We start from the raw sequence: 22671 nt of genomic DNA, 5'->3' as shown, positions 1-22671 counted from the left end.
AGATATTCACTAATTGCTGAACATCTATATAGCCATGCCTGCAAAAGGAAAAAAAACCCTGCAACTGCCAAGAAACCCACATCCCATGCTGTCAAAAGGATCTCTGCCATATGCAGAGGCAAGGCTACATGGATTTTCCATGGCATAAACTTGGTTTCAGGGTTGGACTACAGAAATTAATACTGAGAATCAAAGCCAGACACCTTAAAAAAGCTCTGGTACATTCAGCCTGCCTGTCAGATCAGGACACCTCAGTGTCTTGCTCTGATAGACCATTTGGCTTTCTAATAGATTAAACTGTTTCAGGGTAATCCAAGCTATCCATCAGTCTCAGTTTATGGCTTCCAGTTTAACAACTACAGTTCAGCGACACCACAAAACCAACCACTGACGCAGCACAGACAAAAGCAGAAGCATTAAGTCTGCTGCCTAATTTTGCTGGAGGACATGTTGGGAAATCAAAGTAGAGTTCACTGTAAGTTCTCTCAGTAGTAACTGATGGGCTGGTGAAGCTGAAACAGGTGTCTTTGTAGTACTAGTAGTCACTGAAAGGTTAATAACTGATGAAAATGTATTTCAAGCACTTCAGTTATTTTTAATCATCCTTTGCTTGCAATATACAAATTTCATTAATTTTTCTGCTATCTTGAAGATTGAACAAAATTAGAGCTTCTAATTGAAAAATAAGCAATTATGCACAGGATTCATGGGCTTTCTTCACTTCTGACAAAGGATGAAAAGGGAAAGGAGCCGCACGCGATTTTTCTTTGGCGTCACTTTGAAGTAGTCATAGTAATAAATCAGGAAGAGGCTACATAAAAGTTCAGCCTCTACTTACAAGTTTTGTTGCCAGATCTTTATTAGTTATGAATGTTTAAGAAATGATTTTCCAAAGCAATTATTTTCTGGGCTGGGAAAAGGTCTTTAGTAGCCATAGATACACTGTCACATTTTATTACAAAATTATTCTTATTTTACTAAGAGAATGCCAGGGAATGCTACATAGATTTAAGTGTTCACCAAGATAAGTTACATCTTCATTACAAGGCCGTAGTCAAGAGAGATTGGCAAATCTCTCCCTTAAATAGGCAAGACACCATGTTCTTACAACCTCAACATGTCCTGAAGAGTTGTGCGTTTTTTTTAATCTCAACAAGACATGGTTTGCTGGGGGATGCTATTTCTTCTCTTAGACAAACTGAAATAGAAAAAAATGAGGGCACACCAGCTTTATGTCTGAAATAGAAAGACTTCAAGCTCAAATTTGACGTGGTTGATCTGAGTTTCACCGATTCTGGTCATCAGTTACTCAGCTTAAGAGGAAAGGAAGGCGAGCAGCGTGGGGCGGAGGAGAGCACTGCCGAGGGGAGCGGTCAGCACGGTGTTAGTCACAGGGGACAGAGACACACACACAAGTCTTTAATGCCGTGGAGCATATAAGCGACGTTCATGTATATGAGGTGGTTGGAGCCTTTAAATTGGAGGGAGTAGGTGCAGAGAGACATTTTGAAACAACAGCACTGATGAGGTAAGCTAAGCTAGAGATGAGTCTTGCTGGACAAAGTGATGTATAAACAACAAGTCTGAAAAACAGTTCACCCAAACACCCTGCATAAGCAGAAAAAGGTATGTTATTCGATACAGAATTCCCTTCCTCCCTTGTCCTTCTTCACTGACCATTTGTGGTTCTGCAGAACACCATTGCAAAGGCCTGATCAAAGGTCCCGGTGAGTGGATTTTTTTGAGAGGCAACGTCTCAAATAAAAGTCAACTCTTTCAATCCAAGCTAAAGCTCAGAGAAAATCCTAAATGCTTTCAACGTAGTGCTACTGTTCTGCAAAAAGAGGAGAAGCGAGGTAAACGATTTCCCCCTGAAAGGGCATTGATACAACTCTAAAACCACGGGGGACTGCCCAGCCATTCCAGTCTGCCTCCTCTCCCATGCAGCACGTAAAGCCCTTTCAGCAACTCCTGCCTACCCAGATTGGGTTTAGCCAGTTAAGAGGATTCAGTCCTGTATATGCAAGGAGACAAGAAAGCCTACTACTGAAATTCCCCAGATTTTGTCACTTAATATGAAGTGACAAAACAGTATAATTCGTAAAGCATCTCAAATTGTCCAGAAGATGAGTTCAAAAGGCAACCAAACCCTCATAGGTTCACATTTAAAACAACCGATTTTTTTTTTTAATGTGAATAAAACACCTGATAAAGCTGCTTGCATCATCAACCAAGAGAAATTCTAGCTTCCACTTAGGGGAAGACCAAAGTTATACGACTGAAAATCCCCTAGGTCTGCTCTTTTAGAGTGGTTTGCTTAAATCGGTGCATATGGTGGGCCAAACACCTACTCTGCAAACTGGCTTCCTTCAGGAGCTACCACGCTCCATGTGTTCTCCAGTATGCATCAGTCCCAGCCCCTGAGGACTGCGAGACGAGCCCTGCACTCCTCCTTACACAACTGACCTTACACAACACATCTTCAGTGGATGCAAGCAGAGGTGCAAGGTTTCCAAAGCATTTTGGCAGGGTCCATCTTTGCTGTATTCACAAAGTCCAAAGGTAGTGGAGGGCCGGTCCTATAGCACCAGCATCCCTCACATTAAGAGCCTGAACAGAGTCAAAGCAGCCTCCACAGAGCTGCGTGGTTTCCAGGATGCAAGCTTGGGAGTGCGGGTCAAGTCCCTGGCTGTTTCTCAAGAAGAGTTCGTAGCAGTAATTCAGCATGTAAACTCTGAGGCTTTGCTGGCAAGTTTTCTACCATTTGAGAAAACAACAACAGGGAAGATATTAAATTATTAAACTTGGTTCACTAGTTTCAAAATATGCAGAGGAATCTCTGCATACAAGTCCTACTACCCAGGAAATCTATTATTTAAGATTTCTGTATTCAGTATTCTTTACAGGAAAAGAATTTCACAGGATTTTCTGCACTGAAAAGGAGCATTGTTTATTTAGCAAATGTACGGGAGAAGTCCTGTTAATAGACTTATTTTTCCTAGGAGGAATGGTGTAGAATCTTGAAGGGACAGCAGATGGATTTAAGATGGTTATTTAAACACTTCTTTGGACTTAAACATGCTGCCATATAGAATCTACTCTGCTTTTATTCATTCATCCTGTTGAATGGCTAAGGGCAGAGGGTAGGTGAAGACCACCTTACTTAAAACTCGCGGTGACTGTGGCATTTAGGAGCAAACCCCCCTGCTCCAAACAGTCTGAGCTATCAGAGGCATTGGATGCACTTTTGACCAGTGGTTCAGCCTGCTGTGGAGGTAGGAGATAGCTCTTCCTTAAGACACACATGGCAATTGCTCAAGACGGTGGGCACTGAGGTGCTCAGCTGCTCTTTGTGCCTCTTTAGAGTTAGCTTTTCTGCCCCCGCGCTTGGGTACCTACCTTCAGGTTCCTAATCTTTAGAAGTCTTGCCCTGAAAGTTTAAAGCACAGTTGCATTTTATGTATCCTCTTTTCTCTCTCCTCCCAGTGGTCTAAGAGCATCTGTGGAGGCCCTTCATCATTTAGAGCATTAACAACTGTATGGAACATTCAACACAGTAAAGGCTTGTTTTTTCATTGTATAGTGCACAGAAACCCCAAAGTTATAACCTTCCTGGTCATCATTTCTTTCCTTTCATCTCCCAAACAGCTGACGTTTAGAGCTGTCACTCATACCTGCCTTACTGCCATCTTGGAGCATGCATCGGAGCAGCCCCACCCTGGCTTCTCCCACACGCTTTTCCTGGCAACGGTCACCATTCAGGGTGTAGTTTTCACAACTTTAACTGAAGCAGATGACTCCTCTCTAAAATGGTTTGTCTCCCCTTCCTTTCACCTTTTTTGGAGCTGATGCTCAAAATTTTGCTTTGTGTTCTGCACTGACCTATGTTTGACCGAGAGGGACACAGTTCAAAGCAGAGATCAACAAGGCCAGAAGGGGAAGCAAGACGACCCCCTTCTCCTCATCCTGAGCTGGTCAATTGGTTTAGCAACTTTTTTGCATCTTTATTGGGAATGAGCCAGGCATTTCTTCTGACTTATTGTCAGGAGAAAGTTCATATCATACTGTGCTTTAACTAACACACCTGGTTTTAAATATACATTGCCAAAAGTTTCTCTTGCGTGACTAACAGTCTAGTCAATTCGAGCAGCATGAAGCTATTCCTCTGCCACATAATCTAGTCTCTTCCCCACCCCCCGTTTTCTGCCAGGTGGATATATACATATCTGTGTGTCTTCCTGTGACTCAAACTTCTTGTTTTACTTGCTTTTAAATTCACAACCGCTACGTCTTCCTCGCCTCATCTCAGTGCATTTTAAAGGGGTTCTTTATTTCAACCAGGAGAAAATATTTCCAACGGGACGCTGTTTTCTACCTGCAGATACAAATAGAGACAGCATTGCCAAGCACGGACATTTCAATGAGAAACGTTTGCAAGTTGACGACAAAAACCAGGCATTCCTCTTTGACCTCTACAAGCCCAATCATCAATGACAGAATCAATAAATCCACCGGGAAGCTACAAAACACGCCAGGCAAGCACACTCCTCACGGTTGAATGCAGAAGGATATGGAAACTGGGAGGAGTATTCTGCCATTTTAGGGTTTAATACCATCATCTGCATCCTAGGGAACTCTTCACTCCCTTCTGGGGCATCCAGCAGATCCATCCTGGCAGATGCCAGATGCTCGGACTTAGCAGCCAGCGCAGGCTTGACACTTTTCTGCACCTACCAGGATTTCTTCCCTGGGTTGCCACAGCAACTCAGCACGGCCAGTTTGTGTGAAGACAGTCATCTGTTGCCATAGGAGCACAGCATCCGGCCGCGCTGAAACTTCAGCTGGGGAAAACAGGAAATTTGGCCAAGAAAAGGAAAATCAAAGAATGAAAGGTGGGTAGTTAGCTACGAGGCGGACCTGTATTGCATACGCTGGGACCGCAGGGAAAGACAGCCGGGGAATATTTACTCTGGCCCAGGACTAAGTAAATTAGGACTCCGACTAGAATGTGAAGTCACTGATCACACACACTAAGCCAGCTCTATAAAAACATGAATTGAGTCTTTTCCCCCAGTTATTGACAAATTTAATATTTACAATATCTGCTCAAGAAGTTGAAATGTGGGACTGGGGCAGGGAAAGTTTTGTTTGGGTTTGTTTGTTTTTTTTAATCCAAATTTCTCCACATTTATGCTGTCAGCCTAGGAAAATCACATAGCCCTGAGTAGACTTATATACCTGTAGAAAATGAAGCAAGAGTATTTTTGCTAATGATTTTGTAAAAACAGGTATATTAATAAGACCATTTAAAGTAAGATCAGGAAAGTTATAATCTCTTAATCTTTTAGTAGTATATTGATTATTTTTTTTAAATTAAAATATACAGGAAAAATCTACCTTGAAGACAGTTAAAAAGAAATTTAAAAAAAGAAAACCTATGTTGCCGTGAAAAGCCGAAATCAGAACTCAATAGTCTGGATGACTATTAAGCAGGTATTCTTTATTGCAGCGCTGGGCAGCACTGGGGATCGCTCCGCCACAAGTGCTCCGACAAACAAGCAAGATCACAGAGGTTATATGTTGCAAAATATACATATTCATAAGATTAATTTATATAAACATGAGATTTCTTGGAACTCATTAATATATGTAAATGTCCCTGATGCATGCGTACTTAAGTCCTTAGGTGGTTGTTAGGGATCCTCTGGTGGTCGTTGGAGGAAGTCAGTAGTCTTCATCACTCTGACCGCTGACTGAACTTTGTCTTTACGCATGCTCAGTCCATCTTTGTCTTGCTCATACCTTCCTTGCATATCCAAAATCAGGTGGTTCTTGTGTAGTTTCTCCTTATCAGCCCTTTCCAGGGACACAGGGCCTGAAGAATTCCTTTTTATCTATCTTCATTGCAACTATCTCCGCTAACCAAGGATTTAACACAGGCAAAGCATTCTTACTCTAATGATTAGGTCAAATAAAGAAAGCTCGTTAGCAATTCTGCTGTCTAAGCTTACTGGCAAGCTAGGCCAAATTATCTGCGAAAGGGAGACTAAAAGGAAACATTGAGCAACCAAGATATTTACAGCATTTCTTTTTGTCTTTGGGGATTTTAGCTCTTTTCACAGGTCTTATTACTTTACATTACTAGTGGTCAAAGACCTAAATGATGAGACAGGAGATTTAGTGGCATATGCTGGAAAATCACCTCCACACATGGACAATAGCTATATGTCCACTTGTTTAGCGGTTCCCCAACAGGTTACAGATGTTTTTGAAAAATTCTTGTCAAAGATAGCAAAATATGGTGGGGAAGTTTGTAGCTCTCCCCCTCTCACATAGAAGGGGGCTGCCACATCCCCCCCTCACTGATGCTCAGTCCAATTAAAAACAAAGACCAAACAAAAACCAAACCCACGACTGCCCGTTAGCCTAAAACCTGTGGAATTAAAGGTTGGTTATCTCCGAAACATGACTAGCTCAGGTTAATAACCACAGTTATTCATAATTTCTTCATTGCCTGGTTACTGATCAGTCTCTGAAAACTGTTTGCATTCCCCATGCAGAAGAGCTTTTATGTATATTCAGAGGAAAATAAAGACTTCTGAGGCAGCTAACTGTGCCTGAGACATGTAGAAGACATTGCCTGAGAGGCATGAACTGAATTGGAAAAAACCCCCCACCCTGCATATAGGTCTGGCTTGCCACTGGACATCTCAAATGGCACTGGGCACCCTGAATCCCACACCCAGCTCAGCTGAATCAACTCTCGGACCTGCACAGGCTGTGCTGATTTGACCTCTAGTGATTACAGAGGGAGCTCAGAAACTTAGCTTAGCTGCAGGCACCTCATTTTAGGCGTCTCAGTTTCAAGTGAAATCCTGCTCTGAGGAGATTCTTAAAATATAAAGCCAAAACTCTGAACTAAGGTGTTTAATTTTGTAAATATTTTTTTTCTGTCATTCCCCCACCCCCAACTTCTTAACATGTAATAATGTGTAGGAATGAAAGAATGGGAAAATATATCAACTTGACAAAAAGAGTTATGGTACTTCAATATCATCCGACAAAGAAAAAAAATTACTACAAGTTAGTGCTTATATGAGTCAAGATCACAGAATCATAGAGTGGTTTGGGTTGGAAGGGACCGTTAAAGGTCATCTAGTCCAACCCCCCTGCAAAAGCAGGGACATCTTCAACTAGATCAGGTTGCTCAGAGCCCCGTCCAACCTGACCTTGAATGTTTCCAGGGATGGGGCATCTACCACCTCTCTGGGCAACCTGTTCCAGTGCTTCACCACCCTCAATTGTAAAAAATTTTTCTTAAATCCAGTCTAAATCTGCCCTCCCTTAGTTTAAAACCATTACCCCTTGTCCTGTCACAACAGGCCTGGCTAAAAAGTCTGTCCCCATCTTTCCTATAGGCCCCCTTTAAGTACTGAAAGGCTGCAATAAGGTGTCCCCACAGCCTTCTCTCCTCCAGGCTGAACAGCCCCAACTCTCTCAGCCTTTCTTCACAGGAGAGGTGCTCCAGCCCTATGAGGATTTTTGTGGCCCTCCTCTGGACCTGCTCCAACAGGTCCATGTCTGTCCTCTGCTGAGGACCCCAGAGCTGGACGCAGTACTCCAGGTGGGGTCTCACTAGCGCAGAGCAGAGGGGCAGAATCACCTCCCTCGACCTGCTGGCCACGCTTCTTTTGATGCAGCCCAGGATATGGGTGGCCTTCTGGGCTGCGAGCGCACATTGCCGGCTCACGTCCAGCTTTTCGTCCACCAGTACCGCAGGGCTGCTCTCAATCCCTTCATCCCCCAGCCTGTATTGATACCGGGGATTGCCCTGACCCAGGTGCAGGACCCTGCACTTGGCCTTGTTGAACCTCATGAGGCTCACATAGTTCCACTTCTCCAGCTTGTCCAGGTCCCTCTGGATGACATCCCGTCCTTCTGGCGTGTCAACTGCACCACTCAACTTGGTGTCATCTGCAAACTTGCTGAGGGTGCACTCAATCTCGCTGTCAATGTCATTGATGAAAATATTGAACAGCACTGGTCCCAGTACGGACCCCTGAGGGACTCCACTTGTTTTGTGTGTAAAACACATGCTGATATTCATCTAACTGCAGAACATGTCCACACACACACAAAAACAGTGCCATCGATTAGAGCACAGCTAAAAAGCAGAACACGCATTGCATTTGCCTGCCTGCTGCTAGTTTTCCTCCCTTTAACTCTTTGGAATTAAACTCTTCCTGGGCTCAGGATGAACTGATCAGACTTTGACCGTGGATCCTAAGGCTGGGAAAGCCTCAGACGAGCTTGGTGATGGGAGCATCTTGCCTAAAAATTGGCTGGTACCAAGAGGACAGATTCTACCTGACCGGGAGGTGACAAGAGCTATGGCACATCAGTTCTAAGCATGAAAATCGAGTTCACTTTTTAGTTACAGTTGTGGTATAGCAGGGTATCAGTACCCATGTACTTCTGTGCACACCCAGCACACTTGAACCCTTGTAACTGAACCGTCACAATTAATTGACTCGTCATTACAGGAGCTCAGCGGATGGGAATTTGGGACAGTTCTTGAAATTCCCCCAGGTGGCTCCCACTGTATCTCATCCAGTTTGTGTCCTTAAAACATGTTGATTAACACCTGGGGCGGTCTCTGCTAGGGAATTGATCAATTTTGTACATAGAGAAGATGTTCGTAAATAGTTAATAGAAATTGTTCCTGCAGAAACAGTAACGCAAGGCCAAGGAGAGTCTTTTCTGCGTAGTTAAGGTATTTAAGAGATGCTTTGTCTGTACTGAAGACAATCAATAGCAATGCATCGTGCAGAACTGGTTTTGAGAGTCTCACCTGGTGCAGCTGATGACACTGCTGCAAAGCCCATTGCAATGGAGACTCCTGTCGCCATCCAGTCCTTGAGTCCATCCTCACCATGAGTGTCCTGGCTGGGAGATCCAATTCCTCACCATTGCCCAAGTTCCCACTAAATTACATTTTCTTTTTTAACAAACACTTTGTCTATGAGTATCTGAGCAATCCCAGCTACATAGTTTGCCCTTCCCCTTGTGTCAGCCTTGATATTCATCTCGCTCCTCTTGGCGAGCTGAATCAACTCAAGGGAACAAAGAACTTACCCAGAAGAAACTGATGAACAAGCACTAGTTTAAGGAGCTGAAGGACCTCCTCAAGGCTCTTCACTGAGCAGAGTTGTCCACAGATGCAGGAGAGGCCGTGGGGGACAGCACCACCCCTTTCCCCAGCACCCAGCTATCGGCTCAGCCCAGCCACGTGAGGAGACACAGGCAGCAGTTCACCTGCTGCAGCTCATTGCCATGGGTTCCTACTAATGGTCGTCTTTGCTTTGACCTAGTCATTAGAGATGCACACAATCTATCCTTCACTCTTTTATCAAAGGAACACTGTTCAGCTGAGTCCAGTGACTTCACTGACAAGGCTCTTCCCCCTCTTATTTGTAACACATTGAGTACAGTTTCATATAAACTAACATTGCTTTCCAGCTATATTATTTGGTTATTACTGTCTCTGCAAGATTTCACCTGTAATCTCTAATCACCCAGTTCAGGATTTACTTTTGTAAAAACCCATCATCAGTATACATAAACAGTACCGACATTCTATTACTTTCAGCAAAGAGAAAATGACTTGAATTCTGAATGAATTTAAAAAAAAAAAAAGTCCCTAAAGAATACTTTTCTACCTTCTATTAACTATTTCTACCTCTAAAACCATTAAATATGATACAGTCTTAATCTGATTTGCAGGTATTAAAAGCGTGACACATTAAAAAAGCCAGACACAGCCACTGAATATCCACACAACTCTAAATCATAAGAATTCCTCCTTTTTATGAATATCATTTTTCCTAAGTAGACTAGCTACCATTCCATAAGTAAAGGGATGTAATTGAGAAAATGCATTGTGCTGGATACTCAAGTATCCAAATTTGCAAATTGTGTCCAGTAATCCAATACCATAGGCAAAGTTACTTGTTATTTATTTACAAAAACACAGATATGGCTACAACGCTCCATTGGCTCTTTGCTTCGAGGAAAAAATCAGCTACTGCTGCTGTTGTCCTTACTGCAAAACAACAGATTAAGTGAATACAGATGTGAAAAATTATTATAAACAGAGGAGGTATGTGGTCTTCAAAATGTGATGTGTGGGTTATACTCTCTAACAACAGAATCTGCATGAAACTGAACTATGGATTAACAGGAACTGTTACCATGAAAAAGTAAGTTAGTGCACGCATTCATAGAATCAAAGGATAATTTGGGTGTGAAGCAACCTCAGGAAACCTCTAGTGCAGACAAGGGTGCTCAGGGCTGTATCCAGTCAGGTCTTGAAAGCCCCGGAGGGCAGAGACTGCACCGGATCTCCCGCAGGCTCTTCCAGCCAAAGATTCTGCAGAATCCTATTCAAGGACCATGCTGGAAGCATTCATCTGAAGATCTGAAGTACGTTACTTCTCTGGCATGTTTTATAATTCACAGAAGCCACTTTGCAATTTGCCTTATAAACACTAGCTCACACAGGAATGCAGAACAGTTGCAGGAATGTGCCAGTTTGATCACATTATCAACGAAAAAGGTAATTACAAGAGAAAACCAGACTGACAGCAGCTCCATTTTAACAGCCACATAAGGCTGTGACACTACCTAATGCAAACAGGCAGACCCTGAGCATCACTGCCTTCAAAAAAACATTTTCACTTGTTAATATAAAATAGCCTCGATTTTAGATGTTCAGCCTGATGTCCCTCACTTCAGGAATTTATTATAAAGTTTATAATCTGCAACAAGTCTTTCAAGTATTAGAACAATATAAGTAAAACTTAAAGTTACTCTTCAGCCACTTTTAACAAATAGTATGATATCTAGATTAGAAAGTTGAAATAATGTCAAATGGCCATTTGTTGCTAAGATACTTGTGCAAAGCAAGTTATGAGTAATAACAGACCTATTCAAAACTTCAAAGGAAATCAGAAGCTTTCAAAAGTACGACAATTCATCCTAAATTACATCTTAAAAATCCTCAAAGTACCTGAAGTTTTGAGAGCCTGTCTTGGGGGAAACAAGCAACTCTGCTCATCTCACCAGAAAGTCCACTTTGGAACTTGGAAACGAGTGTCCCTCCGCTACAGATGTCAAATTATGACTGCTCTCAACTACACACTTGGATGTGATCTGGACTTCAATCGTTGCAAAAAGATGCTTAAATAGGTATTTTCCCAATTGGAAATGTAGAATGCCATGCTTAGAGAGGTCCTCCTGAAGTGGTCTAGAAGGGATCACTGTAGGGATGTCATCCTCGACGAGGTCAGTGCAATGCAGACTGTAGGTGGAACCGAAACATTTGGGGACTATTCTCCTTTTTCCAGACGTGCAGCTCAGAGAGCCATGTTACAGACCTATCTGCAAGAGAAGAATGAGAGGGGGGAAACGTGTCAGTCTTCTACAATAGCATTTTATGAGATAGTGAGTTAATAAAAAATAGTCTGTTTCTGAAAATTCCCATTCAAATTGTGATTTAATGGGCAGACTTTGTGGGTGTAACTTCCACAAATCTGTGTGGTGGGTTTATGTTTTAGTTTGGTTTTGGTTGATTGGTTTTTAAAACTGCAAAATCAGGATGCAGCAGTCTGATGTAAAAGGCAGAAGATGTATTTCCAAGATATTGATAATATACCTTCTTGTAAGGGAGGAGAAGAAGCCATTTATTTCAATTGCATGTAGTGTGAGCTACTGATGTTAAGAGGTCACTGACGCATAAAATTTATGACCATCTTTTAAAATAAGGTGGGTGTTGCACAGTTTTGTAATGCAGGAATTTTTCTAGAAAAGCAGCTAAGGGCTAGTGTCATAAAAGATACACCTACATGGACGTTTCTGTGGCTTCTCCCAAAAATCAGTTTCGCTCAGGAAAAAAAAAATGCATGGGAGGAGACAATAGAGCAAATTTTTCTACCTTACTATGTAATGAATCTCCTCCAGAAGAGTCAGAACAACTGATGCCCTGAAAAAACAAGCACTGTGTAAACAAAACATGAGAATGTGTTTTTTTGGTTAATGAAGACCTACTGAATTATTGCATTTTTCAAATTCTTTGTATTTACTGGGTGGTTTTATTAAGGATGCTTTTCTATAAACAATTCTCTTAATGAACACACAAACATCTCCTTGAGCAGGTGCAGAGAACTGATCAACTACCCCTCTTCACATTGGCTCCTCTGACCTTGTTTTAATCAGTCTTTAAATATGTAAGTATTCCAGAATGAGAACTGATATATCTGCAAATTGGATTTTCCTATAAGCAACTGTCTTCCTCACATTCACTAAAGGCAACAAAACCCAAGAAGCTGAGTTTTTAAAAATACAACTGGCAAATTATTGTTACAATTTATCATCCCTTTTCATTATCAGCAGCATGCAGCAGCTAGCTATAAAACAATCTTAGTAATGGATTACAGTGTATAATTGGGATTTCCATCTGTACATCTTCAACAACAAAATGCAATATAAACACTGTATTAACTATTGTATTTTTCATGTTTCTCGTGTGGACAAACTTAAATATTTTATGAATAGTCCCTTGGCAGACTTATTAATATACTGTACTCAAGTATTTACTACTTCAAGCTACTGTTTTAATTACACAAAATATGTATCTACAGCTCTAAATGTAACAAATTACATGAAGAGTTTATCCAAGAATATGTTCCAAACAAAGGGCTGGGAGACTGCAGATGTCCCTTTTTCCCCTGTAAATGCTTTTCCATACAAGTTCCCTGTTTGACCCTGACAACACAGTAATTAAGCCAGGGCCTTTTGATAAATGTTTCAAACTTCCTTTCAGAAATCTAAAAAGGGTTTGTTTCTTGGTGAAATACCATCCAGAGATGGCACAGAGCATCAGTTCAAGAGAGTGTTTATCTGACATTAACCAGGTAATAGGAGAATATTCTTCTGATGTCATCTTCCAATTTTAGTCTTATTTCCTAGGAAAATGTAGCTCTTTTCTGGTCAATCTCTGCACAGCACGAGAGCCTATTCCCTCTCTCCTCTTCCCATCCAATAACTCTGAATACGCAGGCCAGCTTCAACAAAAGCTGGGTAGTATATCATTTTGCTGAGCACAAACTTACTGTAAAAGTAATTTTAACCAACTGAAAGCTTATGGGAAGATCCATTCAATTTCAAGAAGGCAAGTCACTGAACTAATCCTAAAGAACTGAAAGTTGTACCAGTACAGGACAAAAAAAACCCTCAATTTTTTTGGAAATTAACATGTTGCATCCCCAGAGATGTGCAAATTCTTGAAGACTTACACCATAGGCTGACAATCTAGCTTGGGAAACATCAGTTAGAAATATTGGAGATGTGTCTATGTATATATGTATTTTCTTAACTTCCAGAAGATATTTAAGTGTTGATCTGTTCCTCTGTAACAACCAACCATAGAATATAACCACCAGAAGCTGCCAGGTAACCTGAAGCACTTGTTGAGAACTAGATGCCACCACAACACAACTGTAGCGCAGATACATTAAAAAACTCCACTTCAACAACAACAACGAGAATAAATTAAGTTACCCACACTGATTGATTATAATTTGTGACAGTCAAAATACCAAAGTATGAAGCTCTGCATAAGAATACTCGTTCTGTATTACTTAAAACAGACAATTTGACAAGTCTATTCAGTCATTCCAAAAGAAAGCAGAAACACTCGCTCACTAGTTATGCTCAACACAGAATCATTTAGGTTGGAAAAGCCCCTTAAGATCATCGAATGTTGCACCTTGTAGGATCATCAGCCTTTTTCTCTTCCCCAGTGCAATGGGACCCCCATAGCACATTGGTCCAACCGATAACTTGATTCATGGATGATCTCATGCAGGAATCTCTAGACTTTCCCCTTTACTAGACCAGATTTAGATATTCCGTTTTTATTATGAACAGAACCACTTCTGAATTCAGTGCTTGATGGTGCCTGACAATGAATGAATCAGAAACTAGCTACCAACAGCAACCACTCAAAAGTTTTCAAAGGTAACACATTTGCATATTGAAAATTCCAAGGATGTCTCTTTTGCATGTCACAGTCTCCCCTTGCTCCTCATCAGTAACATCAGCATCTCAATATTACTCAGTTTTGATTGAGTATTAATATTTCCAGGAAAAATACAAGGTCAACAAGCCCTGGAAACGGACTTTTCTTTTTCCTGTGGACAGACGCGGCCCAAGATCCAGGAAGTTTACTCCAAACCCATGAAGATTTGACCTGGAAGAACCACCACAGCAGAACACCTCTGCACTCAATGTCTTGTTGGACTTGCCAGGGCAGCTACCAATTTGGTTGCTTTCCTTGCTTCTGTTGTGGTTTAGCCCCAGCTGGCAACTAAGCCCCACACAGCCGCTCGCTCACTCCCCCCCGGTGGGATGGGGGAAAGAATCGGAAGAGCAAAAGTAAGAAAACTCGAGGGTTGAGATAAAAACAGTTTAATAGGTAAAGCAAAAGCCGCGCACGCAAGCAAAGCAAAACAAGGAATCCATTCACTCCTTCCCATGGGCAGGCAGGTGTTCAGCCATCTCCAGGAAAGCAGGGCTCCATCACGCATAATGGTTACTTGGGAAGGCAAACACCATCACTCCCAATGTCCCCCCTTCCTTCTTCTTCCCCAGCTTTATATACTGAGCATGATGTCATGTGGTATGGAATAGCCCTTTGGCCAGTTTGGATCAACTGTCCTGGCTGTGTCCCCTCCCAGCTTCTTGTGCACCTGGCAGAGCATGGGAAGCTGAGAAGTCCTCAACTAGTGCAGCAACAACTAAAACATCCCTGTGTTATCAACACTGTTTTCAGCACAAATCCAAAACATAGCCCCATACCAGCCACTATAAAGAAAATTAACTCTATCTTAGCTGAAACCAGGACAGCTTCATATTTAAGGTATTTAAGATCCACATGCCTTATGACAATCAACATAACCAATCGCATCAGTGTCTTCCTTGCTTCAGGATGACAGCCTTAAAGTCTCCAAGAGCACAACTTCCTTCAAGCTGCAACTGTAAAGCGCAATTACCACTACTAATCAGACTGGAAACAAACTCAGAAATCAAAGGGGATGCACACTAACTGCATAAGCTTCTAAACCTACCAAGCTTCTAGACCTACTGCACAAGCTTCTAGTAGTTGTTCCAGGATCGCCACCTGGACTGCACGAAGCCTTCGAAAAGTCATCATCTATTGACAAATATGGCCTATGTCCTAAGGCAAAGGATAAAGTAATTGATGTACTGTGTCACAACAGCTACTTATCCAAAACACTTCCTTTTGTCCTTCTGGATGAAGGCAGATAAGGACAATCAAAGCACAAAGGGCAGGATATTGGCGAAGTAACCTGTTAAAACCAAAAAGCCGGAGAGGGGAGGCAATTAATGAAATTCTTTTACACAGGAGACCATCCCATCAGATTTTGGGTGACAGGAACATGAGAAATTCCTCAGTATCCTATGAAAGATGTAAGGTTTAGTCATTACCACCAAAATGTAATATTTTAAGTCACCACAGTAATCTTGTGCTTGTGACAGAAAAAATGATAAAATTCAATGAGTGCTTTGTTATTCCAGCATAGCACTGATGTTTCTGCTCAGCGGAAGAGAAACCTGTTCAGAGCTTTGTAGTACAAATCTCCACAAATAACGCATTGCAAGATTATAACGGAAAACATTTAGATCCTTCTAGATGACAAAATTACACTACCACTGTCTCTTTTGAAATTACTTGTGACCTATGGGCAATGACTGACAACCAGATCCTTTTCTAACTTCAAGTCTAATAAACAAGAGGGCACTGAAGAGATGACAGCTCAGTTCACCACAGCCAGTTACTGTCAGACAGCAATTTAACGTTTTTAAAGGGCATTATTAAAACATTTTTCATGAATGCTGAAGTATTAATGCCACAACCACAAGTCCGGCTTCTTAGGAGGAAGAAATACCCATTCAACACAACAGGAGGATGCAAACAGTCCTAGATGCCATACAGAACAATGCGGACAGATATTACTGACAACATCTAGAAGGGGGTAGCTGCTTTGCTGCTTTTTTCTCCAAACTATTATTAGACAGCAGATTACTGCCTCACGATAACATAACTTTTAGTAATGGAGTAAAAAAAACCCCACTGATTCAAATAACATCATTTAATACTACTGCAACCTGTCAAATATTTTTAGGTACTTCTATGGTCCTTACCCTGGTATCTGCAGGCCATAAGCTGTCATGTTTTTACCCTCAGAATGGCTCATGACAAGAGATGCCCGATACCAGCGAGGTCACACAGAAAGTTTTGTGGGAGACCAAGACTCTGTACCTCTGTTCTGAGTTCTCAGCTGGTGTCTTAAGCTTGTGCAAACCTTTCTGTACGACATTATAAACTGAAAATACAAAAAAATTTACAAAAATGCATGAAGTAATGTAAAATTATTATTTTTTTTATTATTTGATGTAAATTTTTATATTTTACCAAAGGTACTTCTGTTCTTTGTTTACAAAGCCAAAAATGTATCTGGATCACTTGCAAGTCAAATAGAGATTTCAGATGAAAAAGTACATTTTTCAATGACCGGTTACCTGAGTTACAGTGCAGTATTTAATTTCAGACAGTATCACTCTTAAGACTTTTTACAGTAAGAAATAATGAGCTTTGCAAGTCAAAACTTCAATCAGTGCTTGTCACAAATTTCAGAATTGTCATGAACCAACAACATGAAATATCTTACATAACGTATACTATACATTTTTGCTTGCCTTTACAATAAATTAATACCCTGGATTAGCAAAAATATTTACAAAAACAAGATAAAACACAGTATAAAATTTTTTCCAAGATATATTTCTTCCAAGAAACAGTTTGGTACCAAGAGTGAAATTTCAAGTCTTACAAAATTGCTTCTCGCTTAATTAAATTCATGAAGGTAAATAAATAAGATTGAATTATACAAACAAACATTGATATCCTCATATGGGTTTATGCAGTAAAAGTGTGTATCTCTTCCTGGTAGTATCCAAGAACCTTCAGATATCTGAAAGTAAAAAATCAAATTTGTAATATTAATATTTGGAACCCCAAACCCACCACAGACACAGCTGAAGCATAACTTCAGCACCACTATCTTGTTTTTATTCAGACATGCGCAATAAAGTTTACCTTTGCAAATACATTTAGAAAACATTTCATGCCCAGGAGCTCATACGTACTACATTATCTTATAGGATACTGCAAGAATTTCTAAAAATAAATACAGATATCTATTTAAAGTATCTCAGATTTCTCGAGAGGTAGTATAGCAATTGGCCAATTCCACCCTCCATGCACCTGACTTCAGTAGGGCTGCAGAAATGCAAGCGACGTCCGTATTGGTTCAGTATTTTGAAGCTGGCCAAGAGAAAGTTAGAGGGCCTTTTATCTTTAAATATATGGCATATAAAATAAGGAAAGTATTAGGTACAGACATAAATAAACACATTACGAAAAATTGAGAGAAGTGCCTGTGATAGAACAGCTGCTTTGAGTTTTACTTTTAATAATTTGTCAAGCTAACACCAACACAGAAAGCTTATTTCTTATTATAACAACTGTTCTATGAACGTCAAATTAAAAGCAGCATTTAAAACCTTGGGGAAAAAAGGTCATTGTTAAAGAGATACTCTTAGAAAGTTTTGGACAACTTACTAGAGCTCGTGAAATCTACATATTGCTGATATTTACTTATCTACATGCTAAATATACTACTAAAGTATGATGCCAGGTGTTTTTTTTAAATTTATTTTTTAAAAAATTTCAAAACTTTCTTACAAAGCAGAAAACAGAAGACCATTTTTGAAAGACTACCAAGTCAGAAACACTATAGCTAGTTAGGTGATCAAATTTTTAAAAATTTCTCATTCTCTAGTTCATCATTTAAAATACTCACTGTACTCCTTGTTCTGTAAAAGGTGTGGGACCACAGATGCATATAAGCACTTTGGATTCTTTTCTGCTTCTTTTCACAAACTCAGAGAGAAGAGATGAAGAAATCTTCCCCTGTTTACCCACCCAGTCCTTTGTTGGTTGTGAAAGAATGAATTGAACCTCAAACCTGGTAAGCAGGAGAACATTTCAGAAATATTGCCTCTGATTAGAAATCTGCCACACAAAATACACATTTTGTTTCCTATGATTACTTTCTTGTTCTGCTCAGCTCCCACTGACACAGTATCAGATCTCAGACATTTAGTTATTCCTACCAATCAAGTCAATCAAATCACCTCCAGTACTGGGCATTTAATTAACCCAATCTTTCAATCTTAAAAATTTTAGCTGTGTATTTCGCCTTACAAAGAAAAACAGCTGGTACCAATTAAGATACTAAAGCACAGATTTTATTGTTCCATTATTCACCTACACAAATGTTGGTGTAGCTCAATACACAAGTAGTGAAATAAGAATGCTTAGCCAAACTTGTGAAAATGTCAGTACAGTTTCATTAATGAGAAAACACTATAACCGGTTTAAAAAACCCACTCACAGCATAGTTATTGAGTAAAAAACAAGCACTTGTGTATCTGAGGCTCCTAGTGAAAGACAGAAAGGGGTTTTACTGTAAATTTGCACAATGTCTAGACTATGAAACTCTGAATGTGCCAGACACCACCAGGTTATGAAATAATATTGATTTTTCCCTTCAATGTTGTGAAGGAACAAGTGAAATTAATTTGTTCATACAATTTCAACTAAGAATTAAGTACGCATAAACAAAACATACTTCTATCATGTAAAATCTAGGCAGTGACAATTTATCTAGTGATAAAAACAAGAGTACTGATATTAAAAGGCAACCTGATGTTCCTATGTCTCCTGACAGAACTACTGCCTGCTAAACTAAGTTAACATTACATATGCACTAGTGCATTTTAGTCCATAATTACATTGTAATTGAGGAAAAAAATGCAACAATTCGTAAGTAAAAATGAAAGTAACAGGCCTAATTGAAACTTTAAATTTCTAGATAAACATTGACTTTCTAGATAATCATTTTCTCAACTAAGTGACACCAAAGAGACTTTTCAAGACTCTTCTGTAAATTCAGAATGTTGTTCCAAGGGCACACTATCCTTTTCTATCACTTCTGTGCTTCTCTTTGCATAGCCATATTTTCTATTGCTAAGGCTAATTTTCTTCACCTTCCAAAAGCTTCTCAGTTTTAACAATTATCTCATCTAACATATTGTCTCCAATAAACATCTACTAAACACTGCCATATCAAATCCCTGGCTTCCTATGGGACCTACAGAACACAACAACATAGCCTGCTGTGACCGATACAAACACATCTCCTTCCACTCCCTAGGTCTCAATAAATTCTTAGCTAAGAGTTTCCAGAATTGGGATCTATCTTTGTGCTAAAGCTGTACAGTTAGTCTAAGCTCCAAGACTTGTTCTTCTATACACTGGGATTGTACAAGTTGTTCTCCACAAGACTTTTAAATACCTTTCATCTGCAAGAGCTAATTGCTCTAGTTGGTTTCTCCAAAGTATGTCATCTTCTGTTTTGTTGAAGAAGATCAACTTCACTGTCCTTAAAAAAAAAAGAAAAATTTAACTGCCATTGTTTCTGTATTTGACACACGTTAAAGAATCAGAACTTACTGCATTGTACAGAAGCCTTTTACTTACATTTTGTTTGTTTTGCAACTCTGCAATCCTCAAATCTTTTTGCCACTAACCCAATATAGTATCTTTCTTGCTGTACCAGAAAGTCTGTTGAACTTGTGACCTCTCTTCTAAATGTCATAACCCTGTCTGCAGTTGCAACCTCTAGTTCAGGAACTGCTGTCCTAAGAAAAATAAAGTCTCTTGAAGTTACTAAGACCTGACTGAGAATACCCTATAGCTTGTCAAGTTTTATCTAGTGGTTTCTCAATATTGTTTGAGCACTAGTACTTCAATTAATAGCTGGTATATGAACTCTGTACACCCTTTTAGTATTACATACACCAGCTTGTAGAGGTGAAACTGGAATTTCAAGAAGGTTATGTCAATATTAATTTCATAAAGATGGAATCTAAACACATAGGAGTAAGAGAAAATTAACTCATAACTTGAAAAGCAAACTACAGCTCTGTACCATGTTATCTTATTCCTACTTTTATTTGTTGATTTATAAAATTTATTTACCTGGAAAGCTATTGTTTACAAGCATTACATTTGCCAGATAGTTCACATAAATAAATGCTCTGTCATTAAGGTCAGTGCTATTATCTCTTCAGATTTTTATGCTACAGTGGACATGAAACACAAGACTGACTTTACAAAACAGAATTTACCATTTGATGAAGCCACATAAACCTAACTTCTCCCTTATTGCTAATGACAGACTAATACCCTGGGGACAACTGATATAAGACAGATGATGATGTTAAATACAAGCAGTTCCTGAACCCCACAGGGCTTTTAAGTTACTGTTGTTTTTTTTCCACTCAGGCACAGCTCTGAGCAGAGAGCATGTTGCTGTGGTGCCAGAAGCAGTAAGTTCAGTGTCGTACTTGCAGGAAGCAGGAGCGCTGGGATATCTGGCACAGAAACGCATGCAGAACCACATGGGTACCTGTCAGGGCCACCACTGAGGCTGAGCTAAGCCTGCTGGTCCTGCACACCACAGTCCTGCAATTCCAGTTCCGTAACAAGGCACTCCACTACCCAGTATCCCTTTTATACGTGGCTGAGCTTGCTTCTAAGAGACTAGCACTAGACACAGCAAGTTTATATGATGCTGCGCTGAAACTATTAGTTCCCATCACCTCATCCTCTGTACCTTGCAGAGAGCCATCTTTCACGCATGCGCATCACGTGCTAGGGCTCCTGCGGAGAGTTCATGATCTCCAGCTGTTCTTCAACTGCAATTTAAAAGCCTGTATTCTCCCAGTCTGAAGATACCACATTTTTCTGACTTCTAACCTTTTTCCCTTTTGCTGTTTGGTACCACTTCAAGATACCAGGAAATCTCTTACAAGCTACATCAGATGCCAAAGGGAAGAGATCATCTTCTACTTATGAGAAGCACGTTCATTTTTTGCTGCCACAACATAAAAGCGAGTTATGACTGTTGTATATAATACACATCAGTAGTGTTATTGAAAGAAAGAAGTTCCAGATGCATTACAACTCAAAGTAAGTTACAGCATACAAGCTTTGGAAAACTTGCCTGGTATAGAACAAAACAGTCCCAAATCACCTATGCTGCATCTTTAAATACTAAAATCAACTTATTCAGAAGCTAACATGTGCCAAAAATCTAGGTTCCTTACATGCTTCTCAGGGCCCGCTTCCCTGAAAACATGGAAAAGAAAGCTCACTTCAAGAATGTTGTGCTGTCAAAGCTGGCATGGTGCACCACAGCATCAAGTGTTACCCAGGTGGGGAAAAAGTCAATAAAAAGTGCATAGGAAAGCCATGCATTTTGTTCATTGAGCACAAAGGTAGAAATTGGTTATTTGGAGAATAATGCTTTGAGACACCCTTACTCATACTCCCCAGTGTAAATAAATATATCTGCTGCAGTACTGCTCAGTACTCGGCACTATAAAGAGAACACAAAACCCCAAAACTTGGAATGAACTGGTAACAGTTTTGCTAGAAATGAGGGAGAAAGCAGCTAAAAGGAAGAGGTGGAGATTTAGATATGATCCCCACCAGTAGAGAAGAGCTGGTTGAGAGAATGATGACAGAAGTTTAGATAACAAATGAGAAACTGAATCAGCTCTTTGCAAGGAAACAGGGAGAATCTGACATACTGGTAACTACTACAAAGGATGCAGGTTTTAATAAACTCAAAAAATGGTATGTGAGGTCTTACGGAAAGCTGTATAGGGAGAAGAGTTAGAGAGACCCTTAGGTGATTTTAACACAGAGGAAGAAGAGGAAGTAGAAAAACTTACAAAATCACCTTCAAAACCAGAAAAGTGATGAAAGTGGAACACTGTATTAAAAGTGAATATGAGAACAGAGTGGTAGTTTAGGAATGAAAAGCTGGAGACAAAACAAGATACAACTATCAAGGAGAACTAAGAATAGACTGCAAGCATCCTATACTTACTTGAGAAGAGCATTAGCCCCCTACCTAGTGTTTAGTGCCTTTGTGCCTCAGTCTTCTTCAAGAAACATACCCATCTGATTGCAGTTATACACCACCAGTAAAAACGAGCAAAAACCTCATCTTAAAAGGAAAAAAAAGCATGGAGGACCGATATTATTTTTAAATTAATACTTTGGCCAAATACAATTTGGCCTGTAAGAGAAAAAACAAGACTGAAGGAAGAGCATTATGACCTCATGCACAAAATCATACTGCAGACAGGAAGAGAATAAATAATTTTCCACACCTACCATAGGCAAGAAATAACAGACTTAAAAAGATAACAGGGAGACTTTGGCTAGACAGTAAGAATGGAAATCCAGTGATCCAAGCCCATTACATCACAGCAAATGCTGTGTAGGGAAGCTGCGGATTCTCCAACATTCGCAGTGCAGCCCCAGAGGTTCAGCAGCACTCGCCCAGTGCTACAGAGAGGCTGCTTCTGCATCCTCAGGTGACAAGTCGG

The 22671-nt window shown here is 40.2% G+C and overlaps 1 protein-coding gene across 4 annotated transcripts in view; it reads right to left on the bottom strand.

Moving 5' to 3' along the window:
* Positions 1–16519: 16519 nt before the first annotated feature.
* Positions 16520–22671, bottom strand: part of CYB5R4 (cytochrome b5 reductase 4) — a 41522-nt gene continuing 35370 nt past the window's right edge. Inside the window, exons 14-16 of one of the 4 annotated variants that reach the window (XM_075498293.1) lie at positions 19563–19649; positions 18006–18170; positions 16520–17114 (exon numbers count right to left, since the gene is read on the bottom strand). In XM_075498293.1, coding sequence (XP_075354408.1) covers positions 17060–17114; positions 18006–18170; positions 19563–19649 — 307 coding nt within the window. In that variant the 3' untranslated portion in view covers positions 16520–17059. Of the gene's footprint in view, positions 17115–18005; positions 18171–19562; positions 19650–19747; positions 19909–22671 lie in introns of those variants that run through there. The other 3 variants (XM_075498294.1, XR_012775196.1, XM_075498295.1) reach the window with 3 other exon arrangements.

This window comes from Mycteria americana, chromosome 3 (assembly GCF_035582795.1).
Source record: "Mycteria americana isolate JAX WOST 10 ecotype Jacksonville Zoo and Gardens chromosome 3, USCA_MyAme_1.0, whole genome shotgun sequence".
Lineage (NCBI taxonomy): Eukaryota > Metazoa > Chordata > Aves > Ciconiiformes > Ciconiidae > Mycteria > Mycteria americana.
The sequence above is the reverse complement of the archived record's forward strand: the minus strand, read 5'-3'. Positions and strand labels throughout refer to the sequence as shown.